Source organism: Anomaloglossus baeobatrachus, chromosome 1 (genome assembly GCF_048569485.1).
Source record: "Anomaloglossus baeobatrachus isolate aAnoBae1 chromosome 1, aAnoBae1.hap1, whole genome shotgun sequence".
NCBI classification, from domain to species: Eukaryota; Metazoa; Chordata; class Amphibia; order Anura; family Aromobatidae; genus Anomaloglossus; species Anomaloglossus baeobatrachus.
The window spans coordinates 771,115,926-771,139,540 of NC_134353.1; the positions used below are offsets into that span (position 1 = coordinate 771,115,926).

Here is a 23,615-nt window from a genome sequence, read left to right on the forward strand (position 1 = left end):
ATCTTAGTTCATGGTATCAGAACTAAAATTTTAATTGCGATATTCACCTTGCAAGCCTGCATCTCTGGACTCTACCTGTTAAGCAGCTACATGAATGTACTTTAAATGACGCACATTTATATGAATGATTGCTAATGCTTGTAAGTTTATTGCTTGTAAGTTTGTTTAATGTTTGATATATAGGTGTTTTAATATACAGTTTTATTGTGAAACCTACTTTGTAGTGCATACTGTGTCTATTTCAAATAGTGCAAATTAAGATGTTTTATGTAGGATTTGCAGGTACGGGGTTTTTTTTGCGTATATCTTTTTGCAGCTTGTTGAGATAATAGCACTCTTGACATTACACTGGACTCACGCGAACGTATGGCATCTGATGCGAGAGCATCGGATGCGATATGCTAATGACCCCCAGCTCAGGCTCTGCTGCGAGCATGAGCCGAGTGTCATGCGGCTTGCGATCGGGTCACAGCTGCGAAGCTGAGGGTGGGTGCTGCAGAGGAAAGGGAGGGGTTAACCCCCCCTATCTCCTCCATTATCAGCCTGTGCTTATATCGCACTGCACTGGGATAGCATCCGAGTGCAGTCCGATGTTTCTCTCGCACCCATTCACTTAAATGGGTGCGAAAGATACGGCTCTCGCAGAATATCGCATCATGTGCGACTTTTCTCGCATCCAGAATCTGAATGCGAGAAATACTGACCACTGCTCTCCCTCATTGACTAGCATTGGTCAGAGTGCAATGCGAGATTTTCTCGCATTGCATTCATCCAATTTCAACGCTAGTGGGATCGTACCCTTATACCCATTATGGAAAAGACCATGTGGCCACAGCTGATATCAAATAAGCCCCCTCTCTGGCTTTATGCAGTCTTTTATCAATGTGTGAAAGGCAAACTTTATTTTAGCAATCTACACCAATCAAATTGCAAATTGTTTCAACTCACAAGGATTTGCAAATTTCATGTAGTTTAACCCTAAATCGATTTTCAGTGGATCGATGCGATCATCTCTAGTGTTAATATGTTCACATGGGTATCTGCGCTGCAGAAATACTGTAAATCACAATAATCTTTGTAATGTTATAGTTTTTTTTATATTTGGCTTGAGAAAATATTAGCTGTCTATCCATGTTGAAGTCATCCTTTTCAGGTGAGTATGCTCTGTAACTTGCTCAGAAATGTAAAAAATAATATATATGCATGTCATTGTAAAAAAAACATGTGCATATGTTCAGTTTTATGACGTTTTTTAACTGCTTGAGGTTTGTAAAGATGTAAAAAGGTTCTTAAGGCAACTTCCACCCGGAAGGTGCTCACTAGTTAATACATACAAGACAACGTAAGGCTAAGTTCACATGTTCGGTAGTCATCCCTTAGAATGGATCTGTTGGGAAACTGATTTCTGTTGCTTCCGTTTTTTTTTAACATGGGAGTCTATGGATCAGTTGTTTTCTTAATGGATACGTTACAAATGGGCCATCAATAGCAATCCATTAACGGATCCACTGTCCATAGACTCCACATGTTAAAAATGGATCCGGCTGACTTCCGTTATTCAACCACTGACTAAAAAGTTGTGTTTGCACAACTTTTTTGCAAATGGATCTCTAACAGATCCATGACTACAGAACATATGAATCTAACCTAAAAAGGGCACCGGCGCCATTAAATGCTACAAAAACACTCCAATGAAGATCCTTCAGGGAAAACATCATTACTGCTTTCCTACAGCGTCTTTGTATAGCAAAACGTAACAAGTATGCTGGTGTCTAAAAGACATCATGTGCACATACCCTAAGGGTGATTAAGGGTAAGTATATATGTATACATAATCCATAGGTAAATAAAATGATAATGCACTGTTTTATATTCAAAAAGCTTCTAGTTTACTATACCAGAATGCTCTGGAAGTCACACTTCACCGAGGGTAGATAGATTGATTAGATTTATAGCATAATGCTATCACATATGAGAGTAAAATAAAATTACCTGCTCCTTTTGTGTGATTGAAGTCCCCTTTAATTACTCTGCATGATTTGCCATTTCCATTGCAAACACCACAGTGATCTTCCCTAGACAAGGAGCCCAACACTCCATCGCAGCCAACTTTCTTTTAAACAAAAAAACACAAAATTTTACTAAATCTTTACATTATAGAATGTATATAAGCCTAGAATATAAAATATGCACTGTATATTGTGTATAAAAGAGATCACATATTGTTCGATATTTGTGACTCATAGACCGATTAATGAGCAGATGAGGCATTAATAAGCACTTTGGTAAAAATATGTTATAAATGTATTTGTGACATTTCTCTTTTCTTATCGAGAAGTGAATTGACTGAATAACACATTTCTAGCTCTGTCTCCTCAGAAGTGGTGGAGAAAGTGCCATGGAGTGATAAAGTTCATAGCTGTAAATGTACTGGTATGTAAACCAATGTGATTATTATATGTGCAGGATAGATTCTTATCCACTTGGAGTAGTTACTGCAAGCAAAGTCCCCCTAAAATTAACAAACGTAAAGAAAGCTGATATCACCATTACTATAGGATAGCAGGGAACTGGGGCTCCTAATCTATCCCTTATGCTAGGTAGGCCCATGCTATCCCTAATCTCAGGGATACTCTTGATGGTAGAGATACCTGAGTCTCCTTCCTGGCCCTATTCCTGACTAGTCTTGATCTGATTCCTCCTCTCCCCCAGGGAGAGATAGGACAAAAGCGTAATGAAACTCACAGATGAAGACAGACAAGGGTAAACAAAAACTCTGTCAAACAGAATATACACACACACACACACAATAAAACAATAAGAGATACAGGAGGAAAACAAGACCAGGAATGAAGCTACAAAACAACAGGGATAAACTCCACACCCGCACCAATTAAATAAGCACAATTTTCACCGGACAGTCTGGGATACCACACCTCACAGACCAACAAATAAAAAACTATAGCTGACATGGGTGGAAGGATTCAATCAGCATAAGTAGAAGGGCAGCAGATGTGATAGGCCTCCCTACAACATGTGATCAAAGGAGCAAGCAGATCAAGAGTGATTAACTCTCTGCAGCCTGCCAATGAATCAGCACACAGCAGGTCGATGCCCAAGTCTGCCTGTGTTGATCCAAGATATCAGAGAAACCAGTGTCAGAATCTGCAACCTGAGCTGAGGCCAACGCTACCATGATAGTTGGGGAAGTTTGTGCAATTTGTGTAATTTACCTTATACAATGAAAAAGCTTCAATTTTAAAACCAGATTTTCTCTTTAATTAACAATTTTGAGAAAGGAATGAATCTATCTTCAAGTAATTCTGTTTTATGTGGGAAATAGTATTGTAATGAAACATGTAATTCTCTGTAAAAATATTGTTTATTGAATGTACTTAAAAGTTACACCAAAGAAATACAGTGAAAAAAGGGCAAAGACTAGCAAAAATATATTAATATATTAAAAAGGAATGAACCCAGTAGAAACACATCTGTACGGAAATAATTCCTGCACCGAGTATGTCTAGCAGATATAACGACTTATGCAAAAATTTGTAAAAATGTTGAAAAAAAATTGAGCCTCTGACACACAATTTCTAAATGACATTTGGTCCCCAATTCATCAAAGCTTTTACACCAAAAGTGTGGCATAAAAGCGTTCAAAAGCTGCAAAATATTAGCACAGTTCGGAGTTGCACAAAAAATCTTCTAACTTTTGGTATTCTCATGTCAATTTCTCCAAGCTCTACCACAATGAACAGAGTTGGGGCAGGACGGAGGCCTAGCAGTGGTGTGATGCCAAAGCCTGTTTAAATCACGAAGAGCTGTGGCATTCCCTATGCATTCATTCCCTGGAGTAAGTTTTGTTGGGGCGCATGGAGGAACACGCCACTTGTCAGATGCTCCAAATTCATGAAAAGACAGATCTTCATGAATTATTAGTATCTGCCTCCACAATGCCCCCTCATCAAGACTGGTGATAAAATCACCAGCCTTGATGAATCGGGGATTTGGTTTGGAGCGCCTGAACACTATGAGAGTGATCAGTGGAGGTGAATTCCTAGCTTTCACACACGTTGAAAGAAATATTGTGTTTAATTGAGTTTTAAAATAGGGTTTAATACAATACAATTCCATCTTTTTTTTTTTTTTTTAAATGTCACCAGTTAGGTATTAGTAATGTGTGTTCCATGTGTGCTGTAGAATATGTACCAATCACAGTTTTCAACTGTTTCTGCTATATCCCGCACATCTCCAGTCCCTCTTCACCATCTTGTGACCGTGGTTCTGACTGGCTGGAAATTAGTCTAAAGGCCCCTTTACACACTGAGACTTTCAGCGATCCCACCAGCGATCCCAACCTGGCCGGGATCGCTACAAAGTCTCTGGTCAGTCTCTGGTGAGCTGTCAAACAGGCAAACCTGGCCAACGACACAATAGCGACACGGACCTGCAGAACGACCTAGCTAGTCAAACACTGGAAACGAGTGATGTGTCACAATATCTGTCAATCACTATTCTCTGTCAGTCGGTCTCTCCCTCTCGGTCTCTGTTCTCTCTCTGTCGGTCCGTCACTATCTCTGTCCCTCTCTCACAGTCTGTTGGTCATTTTCCCCTCCTCTCTCATACTCACCGATCCCCGGCGCAGCGCTGCACGGCATTCACACTGCTGCGGCGGCTTTTACTATTTTGAAAAAGCCGGCCGCTCATTAAACAATCTCGTATTCCCTGCTTTACCCGCCCACCAGCGCCTATGATTGGTTGCAGTGAGACAAGCCCCACGCTGAGTGACAGGTGTCTCACTGCACCCAATCACAGCAGCCGGTGGGCGGGTCTATACTGTGCAGTGAAATAAATAATTAAATAATTTAAAAAAACGGCGTGCGGTCCCCCCCAATTTTAATACCAGCCAGATAAAGCCATACGGCTGAAGGCTGGTATTCTCAGGATGGGGAGCGCCACGTTATGGGGAGCCCCCCAGCCTAACAATATCAGTCAGCAGCCGCCCAGAATTGCCGCATACATTATATGCGACAGTTCTGGGACTGTACCCGGCTCTTCCTGCTTTGCCCTGGTGCGTTGGCAAATCGGGGTAATAAGGAGTTATTGGCAGCCCATAGCTGCCAATAAGTCCTAGATTAATCATGTCAGGCGTCTCCCCGAGATACCTTACATGATTAATCTGTAAATTACAGTAAATAAACACACACACCCAAAAAAATCATTTATTAGAAATAAAAAACACAAACAAATTCCCTCATCACCAATTTAATCAGCCCCAAAAAGCCCTCCATGTCCGGCGTAATCCACGGACCTCCAGCGTTGCTTCCAGCTCAGCTACATGCAGGTGACAGGAGCAGCAGAAGACACCGCCGCTCCTGTCACCTCCACGCAGCTAATGAAGACAGCCGCGCGATCGGCTGAGCTGGCACTGAGGTTACCCGCTGTCACTGGATCCAGCGGTGGATCCAGCGGTGGATGCAGCGGTGGCCGCGGGTAACCTCAGTGACAGCTCAGCCGATCGCGCTACTCACCGCCGCTCCGGTCAGCTCCACACAGCAACTGAGGTGAGGAGCGCGATCAGCTGAGCTGTCACTGAGGTTACCCGCGTGGATTACGCCGGACATGGAGGGCTTTTTGGGGCTGATTAAATTGGTGATGAGGGAATTTGTTTGTGTTTTTTATTTGTAATAAATGATTTTTTTGGGTGTGTGTGTTTATTTACTGTAATTTACAGATTAATCATGGAAGGTTGCTCGGGGAGACACCTGACATGATTAATCTAGGACTTATTGGCAGCTATGGACTGCCAATAACTCCTTATTACCCCGATTTGCCAACGCACCAGGGCAAATCGGGAAGAGCCGGGTACAGTCCCAGAACTGTCGCATATAATGTATGCGGCAATTCTGGGCGGCGGCTGACTGATATTGTTAGGCTGGGGGGCTCCCCATAACGTGGAGCTCCCCATCCTGAGAATACCAGCCTTTAGCCGTATGTAGAGTTGAGCGCGGTTCGAGGTTCTCCAGTTCGCGGCTCGAGTGATTTTGGGGGCTGTTCTAGATAGAACTAGAACTCGAGCTTTTTGCTAAAGCTCGATAGTTCTAGATACGTTCGAGAACAATTCTAGCAGCAAAAAGACCAGCTAATTACTAGCTGGCTTTCCGCTGTAATAGTGTAAGTCACTCTGTGACTCACACTATTATGAAATTTCAGTGTATAGTGTGCGGGAACAGCGCATTCAGATCACTGCTGTATAGATAATGGCGATCGCCATTTTTTTTTTTTTTCCATGTCTTCCTTCCCTAAGCGCGCGCGTGTAGTGGGGTGGGCCAGCATGTCAGCCAATCCCAGACACACACACAGCTAAGTGTACTTTTAGCCAGAGAAGCAACGGCATGTGTGATAGGATGTCCATGTCACATGTCCCTGCATTATAAAAATGAGTATCTGCCCGTCCGGATGCCATTATCTCTTCTGCGTCCTTGGTGTCAGTCACCGCTGGCGCAGCACCTATCTCCGATACTGCTGTGTACGCTCTATACACAGCGCTGTACAGAATAGGGATAGCACTTTCTATCAGTCCTTTTAAGGGCTAATACCGGCAGGGTCAGAGCCATAGGTGACAGGTCCGTGAAAACAGAGTTTAACAGCTACACAAGATGACAGCATCTGTGTAGCTAAGGTCAGGGATTTCCTCACTGCATTTCCCCATTAGGAGGGATAGAAAGGCAGGCTTCCTTTCCTCTACCCAGAGACCCACAACCCTGCCACTGTACCCTCCTGCCCTTTGCACACTCAAACTCATTGTTACTAAGCCATTATACTAGCAAACACTGAGTGAACTTAGTGGCATCATAAAAGTGGCTGTTGGACTTCTGTATTGTCCCACTAGTGCAAAGATATTGCGGTGTCTGTGTGGCCCAATTTTTGGAAAAAAGGGAGACTCCGCTTGGAGTAACCCTTGCTTGCTGTGTTTTTTAAAAGGAGCCAAGATGAACAAGTCATGGTTCAGCAAAGACTTTGCTACCTACCCCGGTGTCATCCTGGGGACGGTTAAGAATGGCGTATTTTTGAATGTGCTTGATGAAAATCTAGCTGTGAAGTGTACAACTGGGGCACAACTGCTGCCACTGAAGGGGTGGGTGTGTGTGGGGCCCAATTTTTGGAAAACAGGGAGACTCCGCTTGGAGTAACCCTTGCTTACAGTGGTTTTAAAAATGAGCCAAGATGAACAGAGCTGGGATCAGGAAAGACTTTGCTACCTACCCCGGTGTCATCCTGGGGACGGTTAAGAATGGCATATTTTTGAATGTGCTTGATGCAAATCTAGCTGTGTAGTGTACAACTGGGGCAAAACTGCTGCCACTGATGGGGTGTGTGTGTGGCCCAATTTTTGGAAAAAAGGGAGACTCCGCTTGGAGTCACCTTGCGGTGTTTTACATGATTTTAGAAGGGCGTGCCATGCCTATATCTGTGTCTCCTCCTCTTTTTCCTTGTCCAGCTCTTTTGTTTTCGCATGAGTATATGTCCTTGTCACTTTCCCATGTGTTTGTGTTGTGTTGTGAGTTGTTTGTCACCTTTTGTACACCTTTGAGGGTGTTTTCTAGGTGTTTTTATGTGTTTGTGATTGTCTGCCATTGTTTCCTATGCGGTTCGAGTTCGGTTCGTCGAACGTTCGACGAACTGAACTCGAACGAGACCTCCGTTCGACGAACCGAACTCGAGCCGAACCACGACCGGTTCGCTCATCTCTAGCCGTATGGCTTTATCTGGCTGGTATTAAAATTGGGGGGGACCGCACGCCGTTTTTTTAAATTATTTAATTATTTATTTCACTGCACAGTATAGACACGCCCACCGGCTGCTGTGATTGGGTGCAGTGAGACACCTGTCACTCAGCGTGGGGTTTGTCTCACTGCAACCAATCATAGGCGCCGGTGTGCGGGGAAAGCAGGGAATACGAGATTGTTTAATGAGCGGCCGGCTTTTTCAAAATAATAAAAGCCACCGCAGCAGTGTGAATGCCGTGCAGCGCCATGCCGGGGATCGGTGAGTATGAGAGAGGAGGGGAAAATGACTGACAGACTGTGAGAGAGGGACAGAGATAGTGACGGACCGACAGAGAGAGAACAGAGACCGAGAGGGAGAGACCGACTGACAGAGAATAGTGATTGACAGATATTGTGACACATCACTCGTTTCCAGTGTTTTAAGTCCCCTTTACACACTGAAACTTTCTAGCGATCATGCTGCACAGCAGGAAACAAAGGACCAAAGAATGGTCCTGAACGATTTGTAGCGATCAGCAACTTCACAGCAGGGGCCAGGTCGCTGATGTGTTTCACACACTTCAATGTCGCTGGGGAGTTCGCTATTACGTCACAAAACCGGTGACGTTACAGCGATGTCGTTTGCGATGTTGCAGTGTGTAAAGCCACCTTAAGAGAGCCTCATTCTAAATCTCATAAATTTACAAAGAGACTTAACTTCTTGTTTACACAGCAAACACTGGAGTAAGTTGGCAGGTCACAACTGCGGTCACCTGGTCCAGAAGAGTGCTGAAGCAGCACTTGAAATGGTAGATGTTAAAAAGTTTGTCATTTATATTGCACACAGGATGCAAGTGTAGAGTTGCTTCAGGCGGCAGTCATGGGCAAGGAATTGAATCCAGACATCCCGAATAGCTACATAAAAGACAGTCATAGCTGGTTGTGTGGACTTGTATCATGTGGACTGTTCCTCAAGTAGGCCGCATGTTGCCGTTGGCTGGCCAGGACCAAATGGCAACTTGCTTTCACAAGAGATCACAAGTTCAGTTTTGGGTTCAGTCGATGGCCATGCTGAACTCATTGTGGCTGCCCTCGTCGGATCGCAGACGTTACTTAGTTTGAGGCCTGGCAAGTGCCAATGTTTGAAAAAATGTATACATCTTGAGCCATCCAGACACACTTACTAGCTTACGTTTAGTTTTGAGCATTGTGAGCTCACATTCCTACAGTTTCTGACAGGTGGTAAGCCATACAAAAAAAAAAATCTGAGCACATTTGCATTATAATCAAGAACTGTACATATCTGCCATATAACACAATGGGAATAGGAAAGGTAGAAAATATTTACTCCTTTCAAGTTTAAATTTACAAAAGAGCAAAAACTGTGAAACGTTTTGCATCCAACTATTTTATGAAATAGATCTTAATATTGGCTTTCATCGGTATACACTTGGCAACTCACTCTAATTTGTTTTAGAGATTTTATGCTACTTTTTGAAAATGTATTTTTCAACCCCTAACATTTTTGGCCCTAAAGGAGAATTTTTATTTTTATGTTTAGTTTCCAACTGTTGTAACTTTGTCCTATTTCCTATACAAAGCCTTGTTTTCTTGTTCATTTATGTTTTATGGCATTATTTTTACAGAATCTCTAATTTTTGCTTTTTTTTCCAAAACCTCATTCAGACATCAGTGATTTTTAGATATGGAAAAATTCAGATTTTCATCCTTTCTTTTAATCTGATTTTCATCAATATTTGGTCAGTGTATCAGATTGAGGAATGAAAAAAAAATGCAAAGCTTTTCCTATACATTGCAATGTTAATCATGGACAGGAATGGATGGCACACTGATGACATTTTGTGATGTCAGTGATTTTCCACACACCCGTATACATGTATGGAAAATGTAGTTCTATGAATTGAATAAAACATGGGCTCCATATTTCTTTTTGGACCCCTATGGCTGAAAAAAATATGGAAGTGTCAACAACACATAAACTATAATCAGTACACGTTGTATCTTTAAGATTCACAGAAAAGACAGACATGTAACTCATGTCTGAATGAGACCTTAAGAATGATACTACAAAATTCTCATAAAGACAACAAGACAACATTTTCACTAATCCCCAACATAGCATTTACGGTAATGATACTACCTCCTTTGGATCCACATGCATGGTGCTGAACCCATATTTTAGCCACCAAGTCAGGTACACAGACGGCATATCCCTCTAATATCAGTGATGTGAGCGAAGTCTGATTACTGCCATTTTATCATTTAAATGCTGCTGTCATAGCAAAATTCATATGGGCTGATTGCCACTACATGTGAGCACTAGCTCCCATTGCTTTCCTGCAACACGATTCCAGGGTGATGATGATTTGACATGGCAGCCTCGGGCAGCTAGCTGAGTCCTCCTGTGAAGCCTCGGGTGCATAGGAGAATGGCATTTTCTCTATAGACTACAAAACTGTAGGTCCCAGGATGGCAAGCTTAAGTCCAATAAAAGGACTTAACATGACAGTTAACAATAAAAACAAAATGACATTTAAAATATAAAAAAATAAGAAAATATGCATGTTTGAGCGTAAGTAATGTGTTTTATTCATGAAATGTACTGTCTTTATAGGTACATTTTTATTGATCTTGTAAAATGTTGTCAATGTAACAGCATTTGTGACAACCAAAAATGTAAACAAAAACTCCATGAAGCACTATGGAATTGTTTTTTTAATCTCCAAAGCTCTGTGTGTACAACAATCTTACAATAGCTGGCTATATAATGGCATAAAGAGGGCTTAGTTCTTCTCAATGGAGTCATTAATATACAAGTTGTGTGTGAAGGTTTTGATCCAAGGAAGCCATTTTTTTGTATTTTTCGTAGTTCTTCTCTTAGAGACAAATTATATTCAAATGTATTGTGCAGGGAAACTCTCTCCACTAGGTCCTGTATTTTGGGGGGGAAACACCTGTTTCCATCTTAACGCTATAAGATGTTTTATGGTTAGTAAAATATGGCAGATGATATGTCTAAATTTGTTTAGAATGTCTTCAAGACCTATTGGGAGCAGAATTAGCTGTGGAGTCAGCGGGATATTTAGATGAGTAATTTTTAATGTAAGGCTTTGTGTGTCCAACCTCAAATTATCAAAGATTGGGAAGTTCCAAAATATATGGGTTAGGCTACCTTTTTGCCCACAATTCCTCCAGGAGAGCGTGATTTTTTCTGCTTAAATCATGTTTAATTTTTGTGAAGTGAAACACAACTTAGAGAGTACCTCATAGTATGTTTCTTGAACAGTATCGCAGGGGGAGTTGATGTATACAGTATCTAGCATTTGTTTTTGAAAAAAAAAATTGTAATTCAATTCACAAAGAGTGCAAAAAAAACACCTAACACCATTTCACAAACTGCTGAAGCATCAGCGAGCAGGCTAAAGATTAGTAAACAAAAAAGAGATGGAGGTGAGAAGAGGTAAGATGCGGTTCACAGGGCTCCCATCCAGTGGCAACCAATTAGTGACTTGGCCAACGGATTGGATAAGGCAAATTGATCTGCAACTCTATTATTCACCCTCCCCATGTTCAGTGCTTTCTATTGCATCTATTGAGTCCAAAAATAAACTTTTCTTTACTAAACAACTTGGTGAGAAGTAATCCACAGGCAGGAATTTTACAGTTAAAAATGTCAGTACTTTACTTTTATTGCATGTTCCATAAGACCAGCAATACGAGGGCCGCACAGGTCAAGGTGTATCGCTAAGGCCCCTTCCAACTATTGCTAACTTCCAATTGGCATGCCACTGTATTTGAAAGTCTCCAGAGGAGCATACGTGTCCCACACTGGCCAATTTCTCCTCTATGACCCTCAGGTATGGCTACACTTCCATGTCTTATCAAATCCAAATACATTTTGCTGTAGGCTCCACTTGCTTGAGATAAGACATCCTTCTGCCAATTAAACCTTACTTCAGGTCCCCTTGCATGCGTTAAGGAATACTTCCCTCCCTTTGTCCTCTTTTCCTTAGAACACAATATTCAATATGGTCGCCCCCCTTCTTGGACACAAACACCCGTTTCAATGCAGGTCTGCAAGCAACAGGACTATAGGTTTGTTAACTTCTCAATATTCTCTCTCTCTCTATCTATCTAACAAGCAGGATACAACTTCCTATGCCATGTAACCACCATGAGCGGTTCCAAAAAGTTAATCTTGTCTGTAGCAAACCATTAAATAGATAAAACACATTTTTTACCATAGCAGTGCATTATATAACTATAAGATCTTAACCTCTTCACGACACATGACATACTGGGTACACCATGGATCATGTGAGGTTAATCCCTGCACATCTCAACTTATTTCAACAATTCCACCCGCGCCTATTAACCCCTTACATATCACTGCCAAAATCTGACAGCAAGATGTATCAGCGCGCTGCCATTAGCATAACTTACCCACCCCCATTGGAAGTCACATGATGTGATCACGTGACTTCCGGTGGTTGCCATGGCATCATGAGTCACTCTGCCGGCAGAGGGCAATGTGTGAAAGTAAAGCACCATATCTGCAGATCTCAGCTGTGTAGCTGCGATCTGGATATATGGAAGAGCGATCAGATTGCTGATGGTTATAGTCCCCTAGGGGACCTAGTAAAATACAAAAAAGTTAAGAAAAAATTTAACAAAATTTTAAAAAAATAACAAAAACCTAAAAGTTCAAATCAGTCCCCATTCAGCCCATTGAAAATGAAAGGGTTAAAAAAATAAAAAATATACACATACTTGGTATTGCCGAGTTCAGAAATGCCTGATCTATCAAAATATAAAATCAATTAATCTGATCAGTAAATGGCGTAGCAGCAAAAAAATTCCAAACTCCAAAATTATGTTTTTTTGGTTGCCAGAAATTTAGCGCAAAATGCAATAATAGGCGATCAAAACATAGCATCTGCGCAAAAATGGTACCGTTAAAAACGTCAGCTTGAGATGCCAAAAATAAGCTATTACTGAGCCATAGATCCCAAAAAAGTGAGAACACTATGGGTTTTGGAAAATGACACTAAAAGTGCACCACTTTTTTTGGACAAACTTGTGAATTTTTTTTAACCCCTTAGATAAAAGTAAACCTATACATGGTTGGTGTCTACAAACTGTACTACTACTTTTATCATATAGTGAACATGGTGAATAAAATATCCCAAAAACTATTGTGCAATCCCACTTTTTTCCAGTTTTTTTACACTTGAATTTTTTTTCCTGTTTTCCAGTACACTATATGGTAAAACTTATGATTTCATTTAAAAGTACAGCTCGTTCTGCAAAAAACTAGCCCTTATATGGCAAGATTGACAGAAAAATAAAAAAGCTACGGCTCTCGGAAGGAAGAAGTGGAGCAATACTACTGGGCACAAAAATGGGGCACAAAACTACTAGGCACAATACTACAAGGATGGGCACACTACTACAATCATGAAAACAATACTACTGGGCACAATACTACAAGGATGAGCACAATACTACAGGGCAAAAGGATGGGCACAATACCACAAGGATGAGCACAATACTACTAGGCACAATACCACAAGGATGGTCACAATATTACTGTGCAGAAGGTTGGGCACAATACTACAGAGCACAATACCACAAGGATGGGCACAATACTACTAGGCACAATACCACAAGGATGAGCACAATACTACTAGGCACAATGCTACAAGGATGAGCACCTTACTACAGGGCACACGGATGGGGACATTACTACAAGATTTTAGCTAAAATTACTATATGATGCTGATAATTGTAAAACAATATTACAAGAAGGTGATAAAATGTAAAAAAAAATTCAAAATAAAGCATGAACTTTTTTTGCCTTTAAAATTGCTTTTTTATAAATAACCTTAACTAAACAGATAAGTGCAGGTTTGTTATAATAAACAAGCAAAAAATGTTAAAAAAAGTGATCTAAAGGTGTGTAGAAAAAAAACATGGAATTATTAAAAATGTCACTTTGTCCTGCAAAGAATGCGGCCCCTCTCAATTTTTTTTTCTATATGCGGCCCATACACCCAGCTGACTTTGAAACCCCTCCTCTAAAAGGTCCGAATATACCAATAACAGTAGATATAATATTAAATGCAATAATTCAAATAATAAGTAAAAAGGTTTCATATCCAGGCACTTAATAGCATATAACATATGTAAAAAAATTTCAAAAGTACAAATTGGAGGGAAAAATGTCAAAAATACAAAATGGTGTTTTTGTTTTCCCTTTTTTTCCTTCTTTTTAACATATTTTACATACTATTAAGTGCCTGGATATGCAACCTTTTTTTACTTATCGATTTTTGCTTTTTGTATTTAATATTGTATGCACTGTCATTGGTATATTTGGACCATGTAGAGGGGCATCTTCTTTTTTACCTTGCTTATTTTAAGTTTTGAATTAATAACATTATTTTAATATAGGAAACGCTATTGCATCTGTTTTTATAATGTAGATGTGACGACATGGACTCTCATGGGTTAACGTTTCTTAAAATCCAGCCAGACAGCATGATAGATTGTCTATAGATGGGGGAGAAGTCCCTCATTGTTTTTACAAGACTCTTGTTGACTCAATGTAATTGTGTTGGCCACTGAAAGCTAGACTATTGTTCTCCAGACATTTCCAGTAACCATTGTATTGTAGTTGTGTATTGATAATGTAATTACCTTAGTAGCCATTGTCTAGTCAGTGGCTCCCAGTTTACATGTACACCCTCAGCCTTTCTAAGCACATCATTTGAATGAGCATTGTCCATGTAGCTTGAAATTCGTCCAATGGGAGAAGCAATCTTGTCCAACCAATGGATGAGGACGCAGTGTGTCCAGGGGGAGGGCTGTGGCTATAAGAGAGGACTTCTTTAAGCCACCAGGTTGTTGATGGTTGATGGATTCAGTCTAAGCTCTTTGGAGCTGACTGGAGGATCAGGACATCTTATGGCTTCAATCTAGGGACTCCGGATCCGGTTGGGGACCATATCCACAGCCTAGGGATTTCGACTCCGGCTGCCAGGATTGTAACATCAAACCAGGACTACCTAAGGAGGACACGCAGGTTGGGACAGTTCAGTCACCTGTTATAGACTTTGCAGACCTCAGACAGCTTGGAACCTGTGAGGCATGGACATTCTAATCCCTGGTGAGCCAGCGGAAGGGTGAGACTCTGTTGCCTGTTACATTTGTGTGTTTTGCTGGTTATGTGTTATGTGCCGTTAATTGTTTGAGGATCCAATAAAGTCTAATTATTGTGGTTCCCTCACCCTGTGTTGTCTGAGTAGTGTTACGCCCACGGTTAGGGAGGCCGGCGTTCAGTTGGGATGAGCCCTGAGCCACGCTGTCTTTCTAAAGGCGGCGGGTTTTAGTGGACGAGAGCGCCCACTGAGCCCCGTGTCTCCACAATTGGTGGCAGCAGTGGGATACTACTCAGCCTGGTTTACTCAGGGGAGCTGCAGTGGACTGGTGTTTTCGGACACCGTCCAGGGCTCAACAACCAGGGAGGCACATAAGCATACCCAGCAGGCCATAGGGGAGGCATTCAGGTTTCGGACACTGCCATGTCCAACCCCACCAGCTCAGCCATGGGACAAGGACCAGAGAGGAGTTACGACCGCTGCAGTAAATGGATGCTACAGGATCTGTGCCAGAGGCGAAAGATTATCTACTGGAACGCTGAGACTCGGTCAGCCTTGATCCAGAAATTAGTCCGTTGGGATGCCCAGAATGATGCAGAGGACGATGAGGATCCCGCCGATATTGACCCAGAGGATTTAAACTATGTGCCACATCATGGATCTAGTGACAATCGGAAATCAACTTTGTCCAAAATGGCCCAAGCCACAGCGTTGTTGGATGCATTGGGGCCTAGATCCTCAAGAGAAGAGAGGGCTTGGGTTATGGAATATGTTTATGGGATTCCAGCTGCCGTACTGCTAGCACCAGCCGGTCGAGAAGGATGGTCCCGCTACCCAGCAGAAGCTGCACCAAAACAAAGAGGCCGCATGCTTGGAGCCCATCTGCCAGTCCAACCAGTCAACATATGCCGAGATGAACCAACGAGACCTGAGGAATGCTACTCCCAAGAAACACCAATAGCTGAGGAAGTGGTTTATCCAGTCCACACCCTACGGCAGGCCGGACACCGTACACCAGCCAACCTCCATCCCCACATCCAGACGGTCAAGGTCGGTGATATACAGGCTCAGGGACTTCGAGACATTGGATCTTCCATCACTCTGGTAAGCCCAGTTATTGTTTCCCCAGAAGACCCTGTACCAGATTCCCAATTATCCATCTCCCTGGCTGAGGGCCAGCGCTCAGACATTCCTCTGGCATGTGTGCAGTTGGACCTAAGGACCGACCAGGGAGAGGTCGAGGTGGAGCTTGTGGACAGCCTCCCCACACCTGGTATTTTGGGGACCAACCAGGAAGTGATCGATGTGGGGATTGTGAACAGTCTCCCCATTCCTGACATTGTGGAGACTGACCAGAGCAAGGCTGATGTGGAGCTTATGGACACCGTCCCCACACCAGTTATTTCGGGAAAGGACCAGGGAGAGGTTGATGTGAGACTTGTGAACAGCCTCCCCACACCTGTCATTGTGGAGACTAACCGGAGCAAGGCTGATGTGGAGCATATGGACACCGTCCCCACACCAGTTATTTCGGGAAAGGACCAGGGAGAGGTTGATGTGAGGATTGTGAACAGCCTCCCCATTCCTGACATTGTGGAGACTGACCAGAGCAAGGCTGATTTGGAACTTATGGACACCATCCCCACACCTGTTCTTTCAGGGACTAGCCAGGAGGAAGTTGAAGTGGGGTTCATAGATGGCCCCACCAAGCCTGTTGTTTCGGATACCACTCAAAGGGAAGTGAAAGTGGGGCTTGTGAATTACCTGCTCACACCAGTCATTTTGGAGAATGACCTAGGACAAGGACTATGCAGTCAGTTTGAAGAAGCCATCACCCACCTCCAAGCCAAGCAGGACCCTGATGTGGATCTTTCTAACATCTTTTCCAGGGATGGTTTGCATTCCCGGTCTCCATCATCGACTTCTGAGCCAAGAACCGTGAGTAAGCCTAACCACACTGTGGCTATTGACTGGGGGAGGATTGATAGTGGGAGATTTGTGCAGGCCCAACTCATGGACCCCACCTTAGTGCTTGCCCACAATATGGCTGCTCAACTTGGGGGAGGTAATCCGGGGGAGGTGTATAGATGCAAGCCTCTGTTGCTGACCTCACCATTAAAAAGGACAATGCCGTCAAGAGGAGAAGGATGATCGGAAGCCTATCATGTCTGGCTAATATTAAGAAGGGGGAGGAATGTGACGACATGGACTCTCATGGGTTAACGTTTCTTAAAATCCAGCCAGACAGCATGATAGATTGTCTATAGATGGGGGAGAAGTCCCTCATTGTTTTTACAAGACTCTTGTTGACTCAATGTAATTGTGTTGGCCACTGAAAGCTAGACTATTGTTCTCCAGACATTTCCAGTAACCATTGTATTGTAGTTGTGTATTGATAATGTAATTACCTTAGTAGCCATTGTCTAGTCAGTGGCTCCCAGTTTACATGTACACCCTCAGCCTTTCTAAGCACATCATTTGAATGAGCATTGTCCATGTAGCTTGAAATTCGTCCAATGGGAGAAGCAATCTTGTCCAACCAATGGATGAGGACGCAGTGTGTCCAGGGGGAGGGCTGTGGCTATAAGAGAGGACTTCTTTAAGCCACCAGGTTGTTGATGGTTGATGGATTCAGTCTAAGCTCTTTGGAGCTGACTGGAGGATCAGGACATCTTATGGCTTCAATCTAGGGACTCCGGATCCGGTTGGGGACCATATCCACAGCCTAGGGATTTCGACTCCGGCTGCCAGGATTGTAACATCAAACCAGGACTACCTAAGGAGGACACGCAGGTTGGGACAGTTCAGTCACCTGTTACAGACTTTGCAGACCTCAGACAGCTTGGAACCTGTGAGGCATGGACATTCTAATCCCTGGTGAGCCAGCGGAAGGGTGAGACTCTGTTGCCTGTTACATTTGTGTGTTTTGCTGGTTATGTGTTATGTGCCGTTAATTGTTTGGGGATCCAATAAAGTCTAATTATTGTGGTTCCCTCACCCTGTGTTGTCTGAGTAGTGTTACGCCCACGGTTAGGGAGGCCGGCGTTCAGTTGGGATGAGCCCTGAGCCACGCTGTCTTTCTAAAGGCGGCGGGTTTTAGTGGACGAGAGCGCCCACTGAGCCCCGTGTCTCCACAGTAGAGATGGAAGTTGTATTCACATAACGCTTTAACAATTGCAGAAGTATTTTGCCCAATTTTCTACAAGGATTCCGGGTCTTAATTGTTCTAAAAATAAACTATTAATTTAGGATGATACTAAAAAAGGATGAGAAACTACAGCACACTGTTTACAGAATAATCAGCACCATTTCATATTTAATAATTAGTTTTACCTGGCATCTACCATTTGAGCACATGTCCATGCCATCAGGTCCACACGGTGTACCATCTAGCGCTTTTTCTGCAACTAGAACAGGTTGATCCTTTCCAAGGGCAGAGCAGAATAGTGCACAAGGTTTCTCTAAAGTAAAGAGGAGATAGTGTAAATACATGTAAACATGATGAGTCCGGGATATGAGCAAAATAAGATCTACTATAATGACCCTTAAACGGAAGTGATCAGCTTGGATATTACTTTTTATGAAGCAGAAGTTGAATAGTTTGATATATTGTTTTGTGAGAAAATAATTTTTATAGCTTGCATTTTATTCCTGAATATCTCTGCTCATTCTGAGTTTAGGACTAAAGCTGGGTTCACACATAGCGACAGCGACAACGACATCGCTGTTACGTCACCATTTTCTGTGACGTAACAGCGACCTTGTAAGTCGCTGTTATGATCGCTGCTTAGCTGTCAAACACAGCGACGCAGCAGCGATCATAACGTCGCTACATGTGCAGAGAGCAGGGAGCCGCGCACACTACTTAGCGCTGGCTCCTTGCTCTCCTAGCTACAGTACACATCGGGTTAATTAACCCGATGTGTACTGCAGCTACATGTCACAGTGCAGAGAGCAGGGAGCCGCGCACACTGTTTAGCGCTGGCTCCTTGCTCTCCTAGCTACAGCACACATCGGGTTAATTAACCCGATGTGTACTGCAGCTACATGTCACAGTGCAGAGAGCAGGGAGCCGCGCACACTGCTTAGCGTTGGCTCCTTGCTCTCCTAGCTACAGTACACATCGGGTTAATTACCCGATGCGTACTGCAGCTACATGTGCAGAGAGCAGGAGCCGGCACTAGCAGCAAGAGCGGCGGAGGCTGGTAACGAAGGTAAATATCGGGTAACCAGGGAAAGGTCTTCCCTTGGTTACCCGATGTTTACAGTGGTTACAGCTTTCCGCAGCTGCCAGACGCCGGCTCCTGCTCCCTGCTCGCTTCATTTCGTCGCTCTCTCGCTGTCACACACAGCGATGTGTGCTTCACAGCGGGAGAGCGACGAGGAAAAAATGAAGCAGGACATTCAGCAACGAGCAACGACCTCACAGCAGGGGCCAGCTCGTTGCTGGATGTCACGCACAGCGACAGCGACGGGACGTCGCTGCAACGTCACAGAAAATGGTGACGTAGCAGCGACGTCATTGTGGTCGTCGCTGTGTGTGACACCACCTTTAGTGATTGTCAGACTTTCTCATATCAGATACAGATCATTGTCAATCAGTAAATAAGACCACCTACTTGACTCCTAAATCCAAAATGAGATATATTGAATATTTTCTTGAAACCTCTATGTCATTCTAATCTGCTAATCTTGCTTATATATAAAATGTTGCTGGCTGATCAGACTTCATGCTTATGGCTTAATCTTGAAAATCAGATAAGATCAAACTTCCCAAACCACATATATAGGTAACAGTTTGAAATGAAAATCTATCAACACCTTTACATCTTTGATCTGTTGCTAAGAAATTAGCATTTTAATGTATATGCAAATTAGGAGTTAGAGAGGTTGTCCACAACTAATGTGACCCCCTTTCATTTGTCCTAACTCTTCCTAACTAACACTTTCCCAGTATACTTTTGCTACCTTCCCTGCTTCTGTAAGCTTATCTTTCTGTGGCACGAATATACGTTTATTGTAGCTTTGATCCTTCTGGTCTGCAGACCAGAATCAGCCAAACTGAGCAGAGCACGTCACTGATGGGGTAGGGGCTACCTCCCTGTCAGTAACAGCAGTCTGGGCACACATGCCCAGATCACCCTTCACTCTTCTCTCAGCCTGCTTTACAATACAATGATTTCATGTGACAAGCGCTGCAATGTTACGATCATTTGATAGTATATCACAATTTCAGGGTGATATTAATGATTGGCACATTGCAGCGCTTGTCACATGAAAGCACTGCTGTACAGTAGGCTGAGAAAAGTGTGATTTGTATATATCACGAAACAAGGAAAGAATTCACCGTTCCTAATAACAATGTAATTAATATCAGGGGGCGTTGAAATGCTAAGTAAATGATTAAGAGCAATGTAAAACAGCACTTAGCATATAAGAATAGCACTCACTCCAGGCAATAATAAAAAAAATTTGAACATTTCAGTATTTTGTATTATTGCCTGGAGTGAGTGCTATTCTTATATGCTAAGTGCTGTTTTTCGTTGCTCTGAAGTGTGATCTGGGCATGCGTGGCCACACTGGTGGAGATGCATTTACATTTCTAAGACCTGTATTCCCATATATGTGACCTGAGGTTTGATCTTACTGAGAGAGTCCCTTTAAGAGAATACATCTTCTATTCTGACAAGTCTGCTTGAGTAAATTCTTGCATTCCAAACTGCATATCAATGCTGGAAATATTTTTCCTCAAATTCTATTTTGTGCCATTTCTTCATTATGTGAATGTCAATGTCAATGAATAAATTGACATGTGAGTTTTACCATTCGCATGTTAATGGAATAGGCCCCCACACACTTTAACACTGTCCAATCAACATTGACAGTGCCAGACTATGTCATGGATAGACGCCATTAAAAAAAGCGATGTTGTAAAATATGCAAACACTTCAAGGAATAAAAAAACCCAAATGAATGTCACCACTAAGGGAAAGAAAATGTGATAGTTATTTTATGGGGCTTACAAATATTTACTAAAAGAGACATGCATGGAGATCTGAAGGTCATCTTTAAAAGTGCAGTTTGGATGATTTGGAATGTTTTTTCATATACACTTTATTCAATAAAAAGTACAGATGTAGCTCACATGTTAATGCATTTAACCTTAACGCTGCAAATGACCTCTAATTAGTTTACTATATACTGTAGATATTGTAAATGTAAATCCATTTAATTGTATGTACAAGGCTGTTACATGAAGCCCTCACAGTCCCCAGGGTACACTGACTAATGCACAATAAGAACATTGTAAATGGTATTTTATTTCAACCACTTTTAACATATCTATTGTTAGAACTTTTTTATAAACCAGATGGTCAAAAGAAAGGATAGTATTTTCTAGGATAGCCAGAGAACGTGGACCCTTACACACAGTCCAAAGGGCTCTAGTTTCCACTTTTTTACCTGAACAATGTCACTGACTTTGGTGGACAAAAATTGATAAAATGTAACATTTATTAAGGGATATTAACATTGTATATACATCTCCACCATATAAAAATATTTAAAGCCTATCAAAGCCAATTTATTGCAAAACATTTGGATACAGGAATAGGATGTATTGTGGAATAAACTCTCTTTTATAGAATACCAATAAACGGGACCAGCTATTAAACCGTGCACAATTCAATACCTAATCCAAATTAATTTTAAAAGGTATACTACCCAATTTGAAAAAAGTCCAGCTCACCCACACCTGGTCTCACCGTGCCTCAGTCTCGGATATTGGCCCTGCCCTGGCCACACAGCAATAGAAAGGAAGAGTAATCCAGCTGAGTGTTCACGGTGATTTATTAGTACAATACAGACAGTGCACAGAAGACGTTAACGGGTTTCTGGCTTGACGCCTTTAATCATAACCATGATAACCATGGTTATGATTAAGGGCGTCAAGCCAGAAACACGTTAACGTCTTCTGTGCATTGTCTGTATTGCACTAATAAATCACCGTGAACACTCAGCTGGATTACTCTTCCTGTCTATACTACCCAATATTGATGATAGGAAGGTACTTATATGTGCCATAGGAGCCCTGATTGAATAATATATAAGTTAACACGTCTTAATTCCTCACATAGTAGTGAATAGTGGACCTTTTAATACTCCAAGTCTGTATTACACTTGATGTCCTAAAAGAGTCCTAATACAAACATTTTTTATTGATTTTCTGGTATCCCAATTTCGGAGCATTGAATTAGACTGTTTTTATTTGCAATTATTGCCTTATAATTTTTTCAGACAGAACTAAAATTACTGTGTCGATTAATTACGCCTCGTTCCTTATTGAAGTATTGTTAAATTCCCAAACTGATTCTACTGAATATTTGGTATATTGTTTAACCAATGATATTTTCTAACTATTCCATGGCACTATCTCATTTAAAAGGCTACCAAATAGACCATTCTCTGTAATATAGCAGAGGATCAAAAAGGAGCCGACCCTTTATTATGCTCCACAACTAGGTCACAAAAACTCACTTGTAATAATAAATGTGCATCTACTGGAAAAAACCACATCAAAACCGCATTGCGTTTTGATGAGTTTTTTTTTGGCAGAATATGTAGATATGATGCAGAATTTGGTGTATAAATTTTAGCACCAGATCTGCATCTCCTGCGGAAAAAACGTAGTTTAGGTTTGGTTTTCTGCCAAGAGATGCATATTTGTTACAGAAATGTCTGCTCCAGATTTCTGCACAAAACTTGCTTCTCCTAGCAGAATACCACATATTACCGGCATCAAAATGGCATTATTTGTGTGGGTTTTCTGCCAGGTGATGCAGATTTGGTGCTGGAATTTATACACCAAATTCCTGCACCAAATCTGCATCTCCTGGCAAAAAAACCCCACATCAAAACCACATTGCATTTTGATGCATTTTTTTGCCATGATATGCAGTATTGGTGCAGGAAATCGGTGATTCATCTACATCTCTTGGCAAACAAACCCACAGTTTTCTGTCAGGAGATGTGGTCTCATTGAGTTCAATGAGTTTAGCTGAGGTGAGTTTACCTGCGGTCAAAGGTGTGGAAATATCTATGTGACCTCAGGTAAACTCAGATGTCACCGCTCACAGCTGTGGCTTAGTCTGTGTCTGCCTGAAGCCATAGCAGGCAGTCTCTAATGTGTCCGCTTGCTGAAACTTCAGTATGTTGCAGAGCTGGGATCATCGTGGGACGTTGTGGTGTGGATTATGTTGGCCCATGGGGTAAAAATAACACTACTTATTCCTATAATTATAATAATAATAATAGGAATTTCCCACCCTCCCTTCCCCAGAAATGATCTTTTTATAGCCGGCAGTATGGGGCAGAGACTCAAACTGCCCAATTAGTGATTTCTATTGTGGGTAAGGTCATGTCCAGGTCCAAACCGAACTTTATCTAAAGTCCGACTGAACCCATAGAACCAAACTTCCACGGGTCTGCTCATTAGGACAAAAGTGTCATTAAAGCTTTGAAAAATTGCAACTGCATCTGCCACTTTTGATATTTTCAGTACACTTTGGATTAGCTCCACTGAAATGGGCAGAGCTGGGGAGGAGCCGAGGTGAGATGGGTTTGATTCATGAAAAGTGGCAGCGTTTCTTACGTCAGAAATGCT

The 23,615-nt window shown here is 42.2% G+C and overlaps 1 protein-coding gene across 1 annotated transcript in view; it reads right to left on the minus strand.

The window, feature by feature from the left end:
- Positions 1 to 23,615, minus strand: part of ADAMTS19 (ADAM metallopeptidase with thrombospondin type 1 motif 19) — a 422,212-nt gene that overhangs the window by 86,846 nt on the left and 311,751 nt on the right. Inside the window, exons 15-16 of the mRNA XM_075341865.1 lie at positions 18,287 to 18,414; positions 1,993 to 2,113 (exon numbers count right to left, since the gene is read on the minus strand). Of these exons, the coding sequence (XP_075197980.1) occupies positions 1,993 to 2,113; positions 18,287 to 18,414 (249 nt within the window). The remainder of the gene's footprint in view (positions 1 to 1,992; positions 2,114 to 18,286; positions 18,415 to 23,615) is intronic.